The 15,534-nt window shown below is 43.0% G+C and overlaps 1 protein-coding gene across 2 annotated transcripts in view; it reads left to right on the top strand.

Moving 5' to 3' along the window:
- Positions 1-1,558: 1,558 nt before the first annotated feature.
- The window catches only part of Calx (sodium/calcium exchanger 3), a 161,473-nt gene continuing 147,497 nt past the window's right edge, over positions 1,559-15,534 (top strand). For both annotated transcript variants that reach the window (XM_019046719.2, XM_072301234.1), the window contains exon 1: positions 1,559-3,266. In XM_019046719.2, coding sequence (XP_018902264.1) covers positions 1,678-3,266 — 1,589 coding nt within the window. In that variant the 5' untranslated portion in view covers positions 1,559-1,677. The remainder of the gene's footprint in view (positions 3,267-15,534) is intronic.

The raw sequence follows: 15,534 nt of genomic DNA, 5'->3' as shown, positions 1-15,534 counted from the left end.
GTTTGCACTGTGAAGTGGTAAGTTAACTTTCATAAAACCAGTCGTATGGCTCAATTTCATCTGTATGCGCTTCGTTAATTGGTTAAGCATAGTTGTGAGGTTGCGGTTCCCCCATTCGTTGATCCTGGGCGTGTATATCCATCCTTCGTTGTTGTTCATGCTTCCTCTTCTTTCAAACTTTTTTTCTCCGTTGTATCTTTAAACGCTTCTTTGAAGTTTCATTTTCAATTATTTCCCCGTCGCGCGTCGTTCTCCTCACGAAAAAATGTAACTGTATTTCAAATGTTGCCAAATTGTTTGGCGCAAATCGCTTTTTAGTGAGAATATCTTGGGCATTTCTCATCGAAAATTTCGCTGATGTTTCTACTGATCTCATGAAAAATTCAGAAACGTTTTAAAAAAAATTGCTCGGGTACATTTTTGTAAAAAAACTGAATAGCTTGAATCAATTTCGCAACCTAGGGGTGGAGTTAGGTTTTCCGTCCGCGGAATAAAGACTTCGAGAATGAAATTGCGAGTCTTTGAAAAAGTTGGAGAAAACAATGCACAATTTTCCCAGAAAATTCGTGTTTTATCCGCGAAAATATAGTAACGGCTGAAGGCTCATGAGTCGTTCTTCTCTAGCACGGACTGCTAACTGGACCGAGTTTATCAGAAAGGAAGCAACCTACATTTTCAAAAAATTGAGTAAAGGTGTTTTTGTGTCCCTCGAGTCGTATATTTTCTCCGGTCAAAAACTCAAAGTCGAAAAAAAAGTTAGTTTGTGAAAAGAGGGATTAAAGTTTATTTTTTACATCGAGTCTGACGGGGGAATAAAACCTCAAACCTCTTTCTCCCGGTTTCAATTGAATGTGGGTTGTTTTGTTTCTGATAAACTCGGTCAAATTTAGAAAGAAATTTTTACAGAGTAGCCCGAGGCGATGGCAGCAGAAGGAAACAAAGGGGGGAAAACGGAAAACACGGCTAAAATACACAATTCAAATCAACCGAGACGTTTCGACTCAAAACTGAGTCATTTTCAGTCAAAAATACAATAAAAATTTTAAAAAAAAACTTTTAAAAAAAATGGAAAACCCGAGCCCTACATGGTGGTGGCCGGGATCTCGTCTCAGTTTCTTTAAAGTATGTATTTTAGCCTTATTTCCCAATTTTCCCCCTTGGTTTTCTACCGTCAAATGTAGAAGAGACACGTAGTCGTCATTCCCGTTAGAAAATAGATAAAAGAACGAGCCATGCGGTGAAATTTCGCCACGTTTCAATGCAATTAAGCCTCTCCGGCTTGGAGCCTCTCATTTGACGAACACTGCAAAGAACCCGGTAAAAAGTCGAGAGATCTCGAGGGGGGTGAAGGGGGCTCGACCCGCGAACCCGCGAACCCGCGAACCCGCGAACCCGCGATCTGGCGTCGCGGTGGCCGGCGACAGCGGGGTAAGTCTCGGGGAGAATTTCGGTCAAGACAGCGCGGCGGCGCGGCGGCGGCGGCGACGCTGCGGGGAGGGGCGGGGCGGGGGGCGTCGGGGCGGGGGGCGTCGGGTTGTTGCACGAGCGCCGCGACGCTCAGTCAGTGTGTCCGCGTCGCGACGGAAGGTGCCCTCGCGCTCGCCATGGGATCGTGGACGTCGTCGTGCGAATAGCCCCGCGAAGAGGAGTAACCCCCTTGCAGAGGAATCAGCCCCGATGGTGCTGGCTCTCCTGCTGTCCGGCCTCCCGCTCAGCGCCGCGCAGGATGAGTCGGTGCACCTGGACAACGCGACGCAGTGCCAGGACGGCCTCATCCTCTCCGTCTGGCAGCCGCAGCACGGCCTCTCCACCTCCGAGGTCGTCCTCCGCGGAATCGTCTACTTCCTCAGCCTCATCTTCATGTTCCTCGGCGTCTCCATCATCTCCGACCGCTTCATGTCCGCCATCGAGGTCATCACCTCCTCCGAGCGGAAGATCAAGGTCAAGAAGAAGGACGGCACCGAGCAGACCGTCACTGTTCGCGTCTGGAACGAGACCGTCGCCAACCTCACCCTCATGGCCCTCGGCTCCTCAGCCCCCGAGATCCTCCTTTCAATCATAGAGATCTACGCCAAGAACTTTACTGCCGGCGACCTCGGTCCCGGCACCATCGTCGGCTCGGCCGCCTACAACCTCTTCGTCATCATCTCCCTGTGCGTCTACGTCGTCCCCGACGGCGAGGTGCGGAAGATCAAGCACCTGCGGGTCTTCTTCGTGACGGCCACGTGGTCCGTCTTCGCCTACATCTGGCTCTACCTCATCCTGGCGGTCATCAGCGAGGGCGTCGTCGAGGTCTGGGAGGGCATCCTCACCTTCCTCTTCTTCCCGGCCACCGTGCTCACCGCCTACATGGCCGACCGCTCCCAGTCGCACTCCTTCAAGAGCCTCCGGCTCAACCGGAACCGCGTCATCGTCGCCGCCGAGTCGGGCGAGATCAACATGGCCATGGAGCCGGAGGAGGAGATCCTCGAGGACTCCAAAGACCCCGAGTCCCTGGCCGACACGCTGCGCATGCTCAAGAAGGAGAACCCGGGCATGTCCATGGACGAGCTGGAGCGCCTCGCTCAAGAGAGGATCATGGCCAACCTCCCCAAGTCCAGAGCCTTCTACCGCGTGCAAGCCTCGCGGATGCTGACGGGCAGCCACCACTCGAAGATCTCCATCCGGGAGGACTCGAACCAGAAGATCGCGCCGGCCCCCGAGGGGACGCAGGTCTTCTTCCGACCGCAGTACTACACGGTGCTCGAGAACATCGGGAGCTTCGACGTGACGGTGGCCCGCGAGGTGGCCGACGAGAAGGCGCTCCGGGACACGGTCAAGGTGGACTTCACGACGGAGGACGGGACGGCCGTCGCCGGGTCCGACTACGTGGGCGCCTCTGGGACGATCGTGTTCCAGCCGGGGGAGGCCGAGCAGCGGATCACGCTCCAGATCATCGACGACGATGTGTTCGAGGAGAACGAGCACTTCTACGTGCACCTGACCAAGGCCCGGACGGTCGGCGGCGAGGGGGTCGTCAACTTGGGGCAGCCGGCCACGGCCGTCGTCATGATCCTCGACGACGACCACTGCGGGTCGTTCGGCTTCGCCGACCCCAAGTTGGAGACGGCCGAGAACGTGGGCGAGCTCAAGGTGACCGTGTACCGGAGCAGCGGGGCCCGCGGGGCCGTGGATGTGCCCTTCTACACCCAGAACGGGACCGCCAAGTACGGGGATCACTACGGCGAGCTCACCGGCGTCCTCCATTTCCAGAATAACGAGACCCAGTGAGTACCTCCGTTTTCTTATTTTTCCTCCCTTCAAAATGAATGCCCGCTCTACCGTGCCAATGACCAACGCCGTATGAGCCATCAGGCCTTCCCAAATTTCCTTCGAATAACAACACATTTTCAGAAAAATGTGTGAATATTTCTGCCGTGCAACGCAAAAACGCCATTTTCATTTTTTGGAAACAATCTATCACAGCCGAAAAAATCGTGTATCCTGGGCCAATGTTTTTATTTTTACTGAATTATTTCGCAAATACTATCAAGAATTTAACCTGAAAATTTGAGGTGCATGGGTGAAAAAGTTTTTATTTCATAAAAAGTTAAGTTCCAAAAAACGTAAGAAAATGTTGATGGATTCACGGCATCCTCGCTCAGCATGGCAGATTTCTCCTCCGATTTTTCGGAGGATTTTGTTCGCAATTTGATCTAAAAAGTCTGAAAATTTCGAGGAAAATTATTCATATGTTTCTTCAAAAATGGATATTTTCTAAGAGGAAATTTGGCAACATTCGGATGCTCATGCGGCGTTCTTCCTTAGCACGGCAGTATTGAAATCAACCTTGAGGGTTATTTAGATGTATTTCTAGTAATCGGACCTAAGCGGCAAAGGGGGAAGAAAAGGAATGCCTCAGGTAGTAGTGATCGCTGAAAATTGCGATTTTATCGGAGAATGTATCGCGATTTCATCGAGGATATATCTTGCGATAAAGTGTGATTACACTTCATAAATTTGCAATGAAACCGCGAGAGTGTTGACGGCGATTGTGTGAACATCGCGATTTCATCGAGGATATATCTTGCGATAAAGTGTGATTTCACTTCATAAATTTGCAATGAAACCGCGAGAGTGTTGACGGCGATTGTGTGAACGAATAATATTGAACAAAAAATCGTGATAAATTGAGATAAAATTTCGATTTTATAGAGATGAAATTGTGACAAATCGAAATAATCACTTAAATGTTGATAGTCCTGGCGATTTTATCACTAAAAAATAAGAAAAAAACCGTAACTTAATTTCAAAATATTGCGATTTTTCTGTTGAAAAATGCTACTTGGGGCGGGTTGGAATAGCAGGTGGGACTGAGGAGCTCACTCTGTCCTGTGCTCACGATGATTTCTCTTGGCGCTCAGTTCCGTTTGATAGAATGCGCTGTCCGGGATTCTAAAATCCTCCAAAGGAACTCAAATTGGCGCTTAGTTCTATCTAGCAGAAAACGTTCAGTTGTAAAATATGTAACGTTGAAAATCGGATTTTTAACCCCCTCCATCCCAAAAGGCACTCGTTAGGTTTAAGGCCAGGTTTACAGCCCCCGAAGAAAGGACCCATCCCAAATTTTAAAAAATCACCAATAAACCTCCGCATCCCTCCCTCCTTCATTTTTTTGCTCGTTATAATGCAATGGAGGCAAAAATTAAAGAAAAAGACAAAGGCGAAAGTAATAGTAGGAATATTTTTTAATCATAAGTTCAAAGAAGAAAGTAGGTATCAACCTCCAACAAAAGAAAGAAAAAAAGATGGTTTTTATTGATGTAAAAGAAAAAAAATTAAAAAATGTCAAAATATTTTCAAATAAAATGTTACAATTCATTTTCAAAGAAGCTAACGTCAAGCGTTACGTAACGCGGTCCGGGGTACACTCACTCTTTCCCTCAATACTGCCGTGCTAAGGAAGAACGCCGTACGAACATTCGAGAGTTGCCAAATTTCCTCCGATAAAATGTTCATTTTTGAGGAAAGCTATGAATATTTTCCCTTTAAATTTTCAGGAATTTTTGGTGAAATTGTGAACAAAATTATCTGAAAAATTGGAAAGAAAATATCCACAAGTTTCCCAGGAAATTCGTGTTTTATCAAAGGAATTTTGGCAACGCATAAAGGCTCATACGGCGTTCTTTCTTAGCACGGCAGTGTAGAACTCTGCACAGGTGGTACACGATACCAGTCAATTTACGTAGGGCAGTGCGCCTTCATTTCCGTCTGATACTGTGCAACACTTCCAAGGTGAAATAGTTGCTCAGAGCGCCGTCAACCCCAGCGCTTCAACTCAACGGAGGAAGATGACTATTACCGTTGAAATTACACCTTAGCGCGTGCGCAATTACACATTTCCTCATCACCGACGGTAAAGTAAGAAAAAGCCATACCTCAATTTGCGACGTTGCAAGTTTTCCACTGACTATTTTATACGGATAAAACCGACGTGAACACTTTAAAACAAGCCATTTTTTTATATACAAATTCAATAATACAACGGTGGTGCTCTGATTTATCGTCGCTCTTTTGACGTAAGGGCGCAGCTTCATTTCCACATGAGCCCTGTTTCCCGTATAACTCTATGTTTTCTGGGACTCATGCTGATATAGTGATACGCCTTTACGTCTGAAGAGCGACGTTATGTGTGGTCCGCTTTTTCGATAAACACGTCAATCCCTACCCAGTCGAAAGTGAGTTATGAGTGCATGAAAGAGTTAAATACGCGCGTGAGCAAATCGGAAAATTCGCGAGAATTGCTTCGCTGCAATGTGCTGACGCCCCTGACAGAGACGATTGTTCGGCAAAACGCTTACTGAACCGACGCCGTTCTTGGAAGACTCAGCCGATGAATTTCAGCGACGCGGCGCGGTCCGGACAGGCATTCAGTTTCGTTACTTCATGGAATATTGGCCCTAGCTCCCTACTCCACCACCCGTCACCTCTACAATAGCTCTATTGGCAGAGAGGGTCCAGATAGTCTGAACTCATACCCCCAAATAGTGATTCCGTTAAAATGACATACTGGGAAAAAAAAAAAAAAAAAAAAAAAAAAAAAAAAAAAAAAAAAAAAAAAAAACACATTGGATCCAGAGTCCGGACTCTTGAAAACATTGACAAGAAAAAATACTCTTGATTCAATCAGATTTAAGCTTAAATCAAAAGGAAATCCACTCAAATTAAGGAGCTTGGTTCTTGATTTAAGCAAAAATCCGATTGAATCAAGAGTATTTTTTCTTGTCGATGTTTTTAAGAGTCTCGACTCTAGCTCCGATGTATTTTTTTTCCAGTGCATTCAACATAACACCTTAAAATTTTCTGCGATTTTCTCTCATTACGTACTCTATGATTCCTCTTCAATGATTTTCGTCCTTTACATTATAATAAAATTTACATCCCGAATAGAAGTGATTTTGACAAGTCGCGATTGAATCAGAGAATGTTCCGCAATTTCATCCAAGTTCATTTATTGCAATATTATTAGATGAAGAATTGCGACTTTATCGACGAAGATTTATTGCAATAATTCTGAACGAAAAATCGTGCTAATTTGAGATAAAATGTCGATTTTATCAAACTTGGTTTCGCGGGTTTCGGCAAGATTGAGGATAATTGCTCAGACGTTGATGATTCTAGCGATCGAAACCACGAAAAATCGTAGAAAAAAAATTCGCAACTTAATTTCAAACATCATGATTTTTCCGTCAGAAAATGCTACTTGGGATGTGAACAAATTGGGCAATGCTTGATGCAGTTAAGCCGACTTTTGTTGAACCTGTCTAACTAGCACAAATGAAGAAAACTTTTTCCCTCCCAATTCTCTCATCCCTGAATTAGGACGTCTCGCACGACTAGAAAAAGTGGTTCGAACAGTGGCGAAGCTTGGATGATCGATTATCGATATATTCCCATTTAAAGCCAGGGTGAAAAATCGATTATTAAGGGGTTCGTCACGAACACTATGTTCATCGATCTTTTTTCATAGGTTTAAATGGCAGATCAATCGATGTATCGCAAAGCACGCAAGCCACTGGAAAGAATAAGGCTTAAATTCGAGCGGCAGAGAGAGTTTTCCTGCCTTAGCTTTAACGGTCAGTAAAGATTTAATGTAGTTTGCCTCTTGAGAAAGGAAGACACGCCATCGCGTAAATAGGTAATCCGATGTGGTCACGAGGCAACTAAATGACCAGGTCGTTAAGTGCTCGTAAAACACCTACTAACACTTCGTTGTGACGTCACGACATACATTTTTTTTATGAAACTCTGTAATTTTAGGCGGGAGGTATTTTAAGTGATTCGATGGACGCTATATTTTGTGTCAGAACGATGTACGATATATGACATCGATTAGTTCCAATTTTCAGCCACTCGTCATTTTGCTCGAATTTCGAGATCGCAATTCTTTTGTCAGGAGACCAAAGAATTCATTTACCAATTCGACAAACAAATTTAACTTAATAAAGGCGTGGTTTTTTTAGAGGAAAAATATAGCATTCGATACTGAGATCGAAACTGCACTCGAATGCGAGATTTTCTGTGTAAAAAGACCACGCCTATTATACCTTGAATTTGTTTGTCCTTTCCCCCAAGTCATTGCCTTGAACTCGGTCCATTTTTCCTTGAAATTTTAAGACGCTTCAAATTAAATTACGGAAAAATTCTCTGAAAAATCGGAAGAAAAATATTTACTAATTTTTCCTAATCGGATTACATTTTGCATAAAGGAACTAAGAGCACTCCAATGTTGCTCAGATTGTGCAACTTACATTCTTTGCAATAAAATTACAGAAATCAAGCAAAACATTACATCCACCAAGATAATTTTCGTCTTGAATTATGTCTGGTTTATTGGGAGTGAAGATAAAGCTTGTTTAGGTGATCAATTTATAATTGCATAAGGTAAAAAAAAGTAGCACAATGTTAGCAACATTGGAACGCTCTTGGTCCCTTTTGCAAAATGCATTCAAATTCATGTTCTGCCAAACAAAATTTGGCAACGTCTGAAGCTTCACACGGCGTTCTGCCTTAGCTCGGCAGTATTCGGGAATTTTTTCGACGTTATAAGTACCCAGTGAGGCGCAGTGCACTTGAGCTCAGTGAAGTTAAATATGCTGCGATGAGGACCCTTGAACGATCAAGAGCGAATCTGTTAGTTCAAAAACTCCCTCTTCCCGGAATGTAAGCTCAAGATAAAAGCCTCGCTATAACATCGAACACATGTCTGTCGGGATGTAACCATTGAAATTGCAACCCTTCGTCGGTTGCAAGGAGATCATCGTGCTTCATACCTCGCTGAGACCAAAATTCGATTGCCAAATTAATTTATACCTTCCAGGTGTAAACCTCTTCCAGTAACACGTTGTCAACATTTTTAATTGATGAGTTAGCGATATATTTGCAAACTCTTTAGAAGCTCATTATTAAGTTAACGCGATATTGCTGGAACGAAGAAGCTTCAAGAGGTGGTGGATTTCACCGCGTCCCTTCTTTCGCACGCGAATGGGCTAAATGGACTGCATTTTGCAATTTGGAACTATAAATTCTGGTTTTTCTGAAAAAACACTTATGTGCATAGGGAAACTAATGGCACATACGTTGTTTTTAAACCGGGCTAGAAATTATAGTTCCAAATTGCAAAATGCAGTCCAAATATCGTAACGTACTCCTGTTACGACGGTTAATAAGTTCCCCCACTTCGGCAGCGTTGCGATGCCTTTGCAAATCCGTGAAAATTGGTCACCATACAAAGGTGGGTTTACGACCGTAATTTTTTTCGGATTCTTCTGTCACTGCTTCGACTTTGAACGCAACCAACCCCCCTCCCCCCGCCATCCTGTATATATTTTCAGAATTATGCTGATTAAATCAGTGGGACCAATGTGTTTTCGCGCAATTTTATATTCAACGGGTTAATTAATTTGCATACTGCATCTCATTCAAGAGCTTCATTTTAAAGCCCCTCTCAGCTCTCCCCTCTATTTTAAAAATCGCCCTCGCATCCATGACATGGCTTCCCGCAGAATAAACTCAGGGCTAGGGGAGAGGGGGAGGGGGGGGGTAAAAAATGCACATGCGGGGGAGGCCATTACTGCTGGACATTTTTGAAAACCTCAAAAGCGCTCAACATATCCGTATGACATGAAATAGTCATTTTTCAAGTTTAAAGAAGAGAGGAGGAGTGTTTAGGCGTGAATAATATCGTTAATCTCTGTCAATTTCACCGGACACCGCAACAGGAGAGTTTTCTGCTGAAACGATGCGGTTCATAAAAAAAATAAGTAAGTAAATTAAATAAAATGAAAAAAATTGAATTGCAATACATGTACCTCTGACGTTCTGTCATAAGTTTCATTTTAACTGGAATAAGGTGTCACGTGCTCTTCATACATACATCGCTGTCTCCTTCACGAAAGACCGTAACTACATTTCGATGTTGCCACATCCCCCCTTGTAAATTGAATTAATACCAGGAAAATTTTGGGCATTTCAAATTCCAAAACACGTCACTGACTTTTCTTCTATTCTCGGGCAAAAGTCAGAAAAAATTTTGGACAAAGAATGCACTGTTGCATACTTGAATATCTGAATTTGCTCAGTCAATTTTGCAACCTTGGAATGGAGTTAAGTTCCTTCGTCCAGGAAACAATGACATGAGAGCCGCTTTCACACATCATTCTAGCCCAAAAACGGGCAGATTTTGGCCCTTTTCTTTCTTTGCTACATTGTTCGTATGATTAATGTTGATCCAAATGTAGAGTCGCCTCGTAGTTTTGACGGGCAGCACGTATCAGTCGTATCGATGTCTCAATTTGATCATGGAAGCGTAGCTGAAGGCTTGAATTACTTGTCGTCCAACATCTCTCATTTTTTTCTCTCTCTATTTTTGGTGTGTGTGTCGCACCGGGTGATTTTAAAATTTAACCAAAGTTATTTTGTCGTCTTCGTTCTTTCATGGATGAGCCAGAGATTGTGTCGCCCAGGGGGAAATGCGACCCCATTTCCTTCTCATCTCAAATCCCGGTGTCGAAAGGAGAGAGCTGAGACTTCTTCTCGCCGGGCGACATCGTAGAGCGCCAATCACCGCCTCCCTGCTCCTCTCATTGTGTCCTGAGTGGTGGAAGGATCAACGACTCGGAAATATCGCGGACTCGATTTGCATGCGAGAGGGAGCCCTCCCTTCCGGTCGGCGAAACTTGGAGTAAACAACACACATGAACACATGATTACGGCTATCGATCGAGAGGGCTGCAGAAGCGAATAAGTTGCAAATTCTCCCACCCCAGACGCCCGGCGCCGCACTGCTTCCTGAAAACTTGTATGGCTACCCCCTTGTCACCGTCCGCTCTGCAAATTAAAAATAGCAGCCGCTGGACTCCCGCTCTGCAACGCTCAGGAAGAACGCCGTATGATCCTTGAGACGTTGTCAAGTTTCCCTCGATAAAAACTGAATGTACGGGGTAAATTGTGAATATTTCCCCCCAAAAATGCCAGACGGTTATGTACGCAATTTCATCTAAAATATCAGAAAATGTCAAAGAAAATGGTGCACGAATGTCGTCAAAAATACACGCTTTGTCAAGGGAAGTTTGGCAACCCTCGAATGTTCATACGGCGTTCTTCCTTAGCACGGCAGCGCTTTCATTCGAGTCACCACGAAGTGCATGAAGCTCGCTGAAAAACTAGTATGAGACCGTTGGCGTCGGCACTCGTGACGTCATTGCAGCCATTTGCACTATTTCTGGCAAACGGAACTATGTGCATTATGACGTGATCCCTGTAATGCATATATTCTGACGGGTCTCAGGGCTCATGTCTTAATGCGCAACTTAACATGCGGGCTAGTTATTGGAATTGATCGGAAAACCTATTTATGAAAAGACAAATCGTTGGTGAAGAGTCCACAACCACGTATCTTGGTTTGCGAAGGTGCAGATTTCCTGCCATACTTAATTTTTTAAAATAAAAAAAACTACTCAAAGACAATTTTTCAGCACTGCCCTGATTTTTCTTCTCTGTGCGTAAAAAATTCGGTGAGTACTTCGAGGAATGAGGTCGATTTGTTCTCCATTTACAAGTTAAATGGGAACTGAGATTTTCAAACACCGCAAAAAGGAAACGTGGTTGCGGACTTGCGCCGTCGAAATGGATAGTGAAGCGATCCTATCGGCTGAAACGGGGAACCAACACTATTCGGAAGTAGAGCACAGGGAGTGACGCGCGTTGACGACGGCGAAGAGATACAACTATTCGTGCTTGATGAATGTCCGTGTTGCATCTGCAAAATTGAAGGCGCGAACCGTGAACGCTCAATGCTCCACTCTATTCTGCGATGAGGTGTCTCTCAGATTCGGCAAGAAAAGTTGAAAAAGGAGGCCCGATCATTTCTCTCGTATCTTCGGCTGCGTTCCTCACTTAGCTCTCAAAGCACCACTACCAATCAGTGGAACGGGAACAATCACAATATGGAAATAGAGCAAATGATAAGATGCGTGTTGATGACGGCGCAGAGATACAACTATTCGTGCTTGATGGATGTCCATGTTGCATCTGCAAAATTGAAGGCGCGATGGCGTAATGCATGCGTTTAGCGGATCCAAATACCTTGAACGAGGGCGTAGGGGACGTGTGCCCCCTCGTTTGCCCGAAAAAAGAAGGAAGAAAAGGGGAAGAAAGAAAGGACGAAGGAACGGAGGAAAGAAGAAGGAAGGGCGCTTACGTTTGGTTATTATTAATGACGAAATTAACTCAAACTACATATTACAAAGGTGTAAAATTTCGAGGAAGAATTTGCGGGGAGTTTCCCCAGAGGAAGTGTTTGGATACGCTCATGAACGAGGAGGAGGCGGAAGGGGGATCCGGGGGGCTTCTAACGACATTTTTCGAAATTTTGAAGCGTCTAAATACTGTTTAAGTCAATTTTGTCATGAAAAATCACCAAATATAAGCGTCCTTGCTACTTCTTCCCTCTTTTCCTTCCTTCCTTCTTTCTTTCTCCCTTTTCTCTTCCTCCTTAACCGGGAGAACAGGGGGGGAGGAAGGTGTACGCTCCTCCCCTGGATCCACATATGGCTATTGATTCCATTTATGTATCGATTTTATTAGCTTCATTTGACTGATTTGCGTTACGTTAGGGTGGATCCTAAACTTTATCTAGGTGCGATCGTCGTAATTCAAATTGCAATGTTACCGTAACGATTGGGTGGATTATTTTTGAAAAATCAAAATTTCAGCCTCTAAATCAGGGCTTCTTAATTTCTCCAGCTTGCGGATCCTTGCTAGGTCTACTCGGAGGACCTTTGGCCCTCATAAAAATAGACATAAAAATAGACATAGAAAAATAGCACCATCGGTATCTTGGGAATGGTGGCAATAACGTCATTGCTTGAGCTTCTTCCGCTCTCTCGTTTGTTTCGTTTTCATAAAAATAAGACGAATTTTCCTGTTTTAGCTATTTCAGTGATTTCATATAACGAGATAAGACGAATTTTGAAGGAAACTCCATTGCGAAAATTTGATAGTTACGGCTCTCTTCGCTATCACGGCAGCTCAGCGTGCATCCGGGCAAGATATAGGTTGTCACACGTGAAATGATAAAGCACTGAATGAGTAAGCCAAAAAGATGTGGTATATTTTATTCTAAGAGAGAATTTCTCAGACAATGACGCACTACACCACTACTTTGCGTCAATGTTGGATGTCCTTTCGAGTCATACCATGCTCTAAAATGAGATGTATTTACAACCCTTACTCACAATAGGATGTAATGCAAAAAGGAACTTTGTACGAGTAAATCAAATTAATTGGAGCTTTGCGCATAGGATTTGAGTGCTTGAGGGACTTTAAAAAATGCATTGTTGGAGCGAAAGCTCAGTGAAGAAAATTTTTTTACTGTTAAAGTACCGATTCCTGAATTTATAAATGTAAAGATGACCGAGATGCCGCTCGGTTTTTGAAGGATAAACAATAAAACGTTTATACTGCTTGGTCTTAAAATCCGACGGAACATCATCGCTGAACGAGCCTTTTTCGTCGAAAGAAATAAGCATCTCTCGATCTTGGTCTTTGAAAGTCGGAAGTAGGAATTGTGTTTTCTAACGATATATTAACGATGAAACTACCAGACCACGGATCTCGGTTTGGGACAATGCAGACTTCTTGTTATACCTTTTTCTTTAAACGGAGAACTACTCGACGTCAATTCCTGAAATCTCCTTTGATTTTTCTTTTCGAAGTGAAAAAAACTCTGCGAAAACTCAAAGGAATGAAACTTATTCGTTCTCCCTTACATAAATTAAACGGGAGTAGATATCTTTAAACACCGCAAACCAGAAACATGGTCTGGTAGTTTCATGATCGATATGCAACATTTTCCGATACGAGTAAGTGTTTACTTAGAGCCAATTGTGTACTGTAATTTTTAACGTTATAGGTCTTTGAGTCACTGTGAGAACAATAAAATTAAAATTAGATTTGCATCAACAGAAAAAGTACCGTCATATTTGGAAAGATTGCCCTGAGGACAAACTGCCGTGCCAAGGAAAAACACCGTATGAGCCTATAGACGCTGCCAGATTTCCTTCACTAAAAACCATTTTTACTGGTAAAATTGTGAATATTTTCTCCCTAAATGTTCAGACAATTTTGCACGCAATTTAATCTAAAATATCTGAAAATTTCAAGGAAAAATATGAATGAATGTCGTCAAAACTACTTGTTTTATCAAGGGAAATCCGGTAACTCTCGAATGTTTATACTGCATTCTTCCTTAGCACGGCAGAATATACGGCTGTCCTCTGGTACAAAAGTGGACAGTGGACAGTGTGGAAAGGGAAAATTGTTAAGCGCTGCCCTGTCACTCTGTACCACACATCATTCTTTTTTTTCTTCGTGAGCCTCTTCTTAGCGACAAATTGACTGATCCAAAAACCCCTACGCACGTCGCACGCACGAGCACGTGGGACACACGCGTTGAAACGCCTTCATATTGACGGGATACCGCACGCTTCTCTCGTGTTGAAATTGTTGCGTGGATAGTCAAGTGTTCATTCTTTGTTGTCGTGCTAAGGAGAAAACCGTGTCAGTATACTTTATATCAATAAGTGAATTCCAATAATGATTTTAATAGAACAATTATCGATGAAATAAATAATTTCTACGTAATTCAGGCGATTGAATGTGCGGCCTTTTGCCACATACCGAACGTATTTGGAAATAAAGATGAATTTAAATAAGAAAAAACCGTCTCCTCTTTCTGACATGGACCTTATCAATCCTATCATGTAAGTACTCGTATAGGTATCATGGCCTGAATATCAATGGTTTCTTTTTATTTAAGTAAGTCCTTATGTTCATTAATTACGGACTCTTATCCCATCCGATGGAGCAAACGGCAGCGCACAGGGATACCTGTAGGTATTTAAAACATTCTCACAATTATCAATACTCAACTTATTTATATGGCCGGGACATTACATATCCCGGGTCTTTATGATAAAAAACCTGTTTATTTTATCATACGTCATCATACTATCAATCCTATATACATATATATTATGTATTAAAATTTGCTGATGGATACCATATTGTAATAGGTAGTAGTAGCAATTTTATAATAAATTCAGTGGGGGAAAAAAAAATTGTCATCGTCGTTTGGACGTCTTTTATACTAAAATTTAGTAAGTGCATGGATTTTAGGGTGGCCCACAAAAAATGAATTTCGGAAATTTATAGCCGTAACCCCCTAAATCGGTTACAGCATGTTCAAAAACACGGAAAATGAAATTTGGGGTCAATCGGACAAAATTAACCCGACGCGCAGTTGCCATTTATCCAAGCAAAAATAGCGAATTTTCACTGTTTTTCAGTAATTTTTCGCTCCACGTTAGTTAAGGGCCGTAAAAATGAATGCCAGTGACGTCAGCGGTGATGACTCAGATGTGCAACGACGAGGAGATCGGTGCTGGTGCACTTTAGCTCATGAACCTTGTCCACGACGCTCTCGTGACATGCCCACGGCAAATCCCAAATTGTTATTTTTTTAAGAGGAATCGCGTCGCGCCTACTTTTAAATTTTCTCTTAAGTAGTTTTCTAGAGCACATCCCATCTTTCCCACACGTCTCAAGTTTTTTGTTTTTTAAGCAAAGATACGTCCATTTGATCAATTCATCATTGTTTTCAAAATTTAAAGCCATGAGAAAACATCTAATTATCAAAATTGATCGATATTTAAAAAAAACACAGATTGTTTGAACGTTGGCCGATAAAAATACGATGTGAAAAAGTGGCCAGGTCGCATTTAAGAATAATTGATTTTTCAATCGATTTTTACCGTCCGAAAGCCAATACACTGAAAATCTGCATTAAAAACATGCAAACCTTATTTGGTCTGAACATCAGCTTACGCATTCAATAAAATTCCTTATTCAACGATTGGCAATTTTTCGATGGCTCCTGAGTTTTTTTTTTTTTTTTTGTCTAGACAGATGATATTGAAATAAGTCGAAATTCAC

Source organism: Bemisia tabaci, chromosome 6 (assembly GCF_918797505.1).
Source record: "Bemisia tabaci chromosome 6, PGI_BMITA_v3".
In the NCBI taxonomy this organism is placed as follows: Eukaryota; Metazoa; Arthropoda; class Insecta; order Hemiptera; family Aleyrodidae; genus Bemisia; species Bemisia tabaci.
Note: the sequence above shows the minus strand (reverse complement) of the source record. Positions and strands in the feature narration are given on the sequence as shown.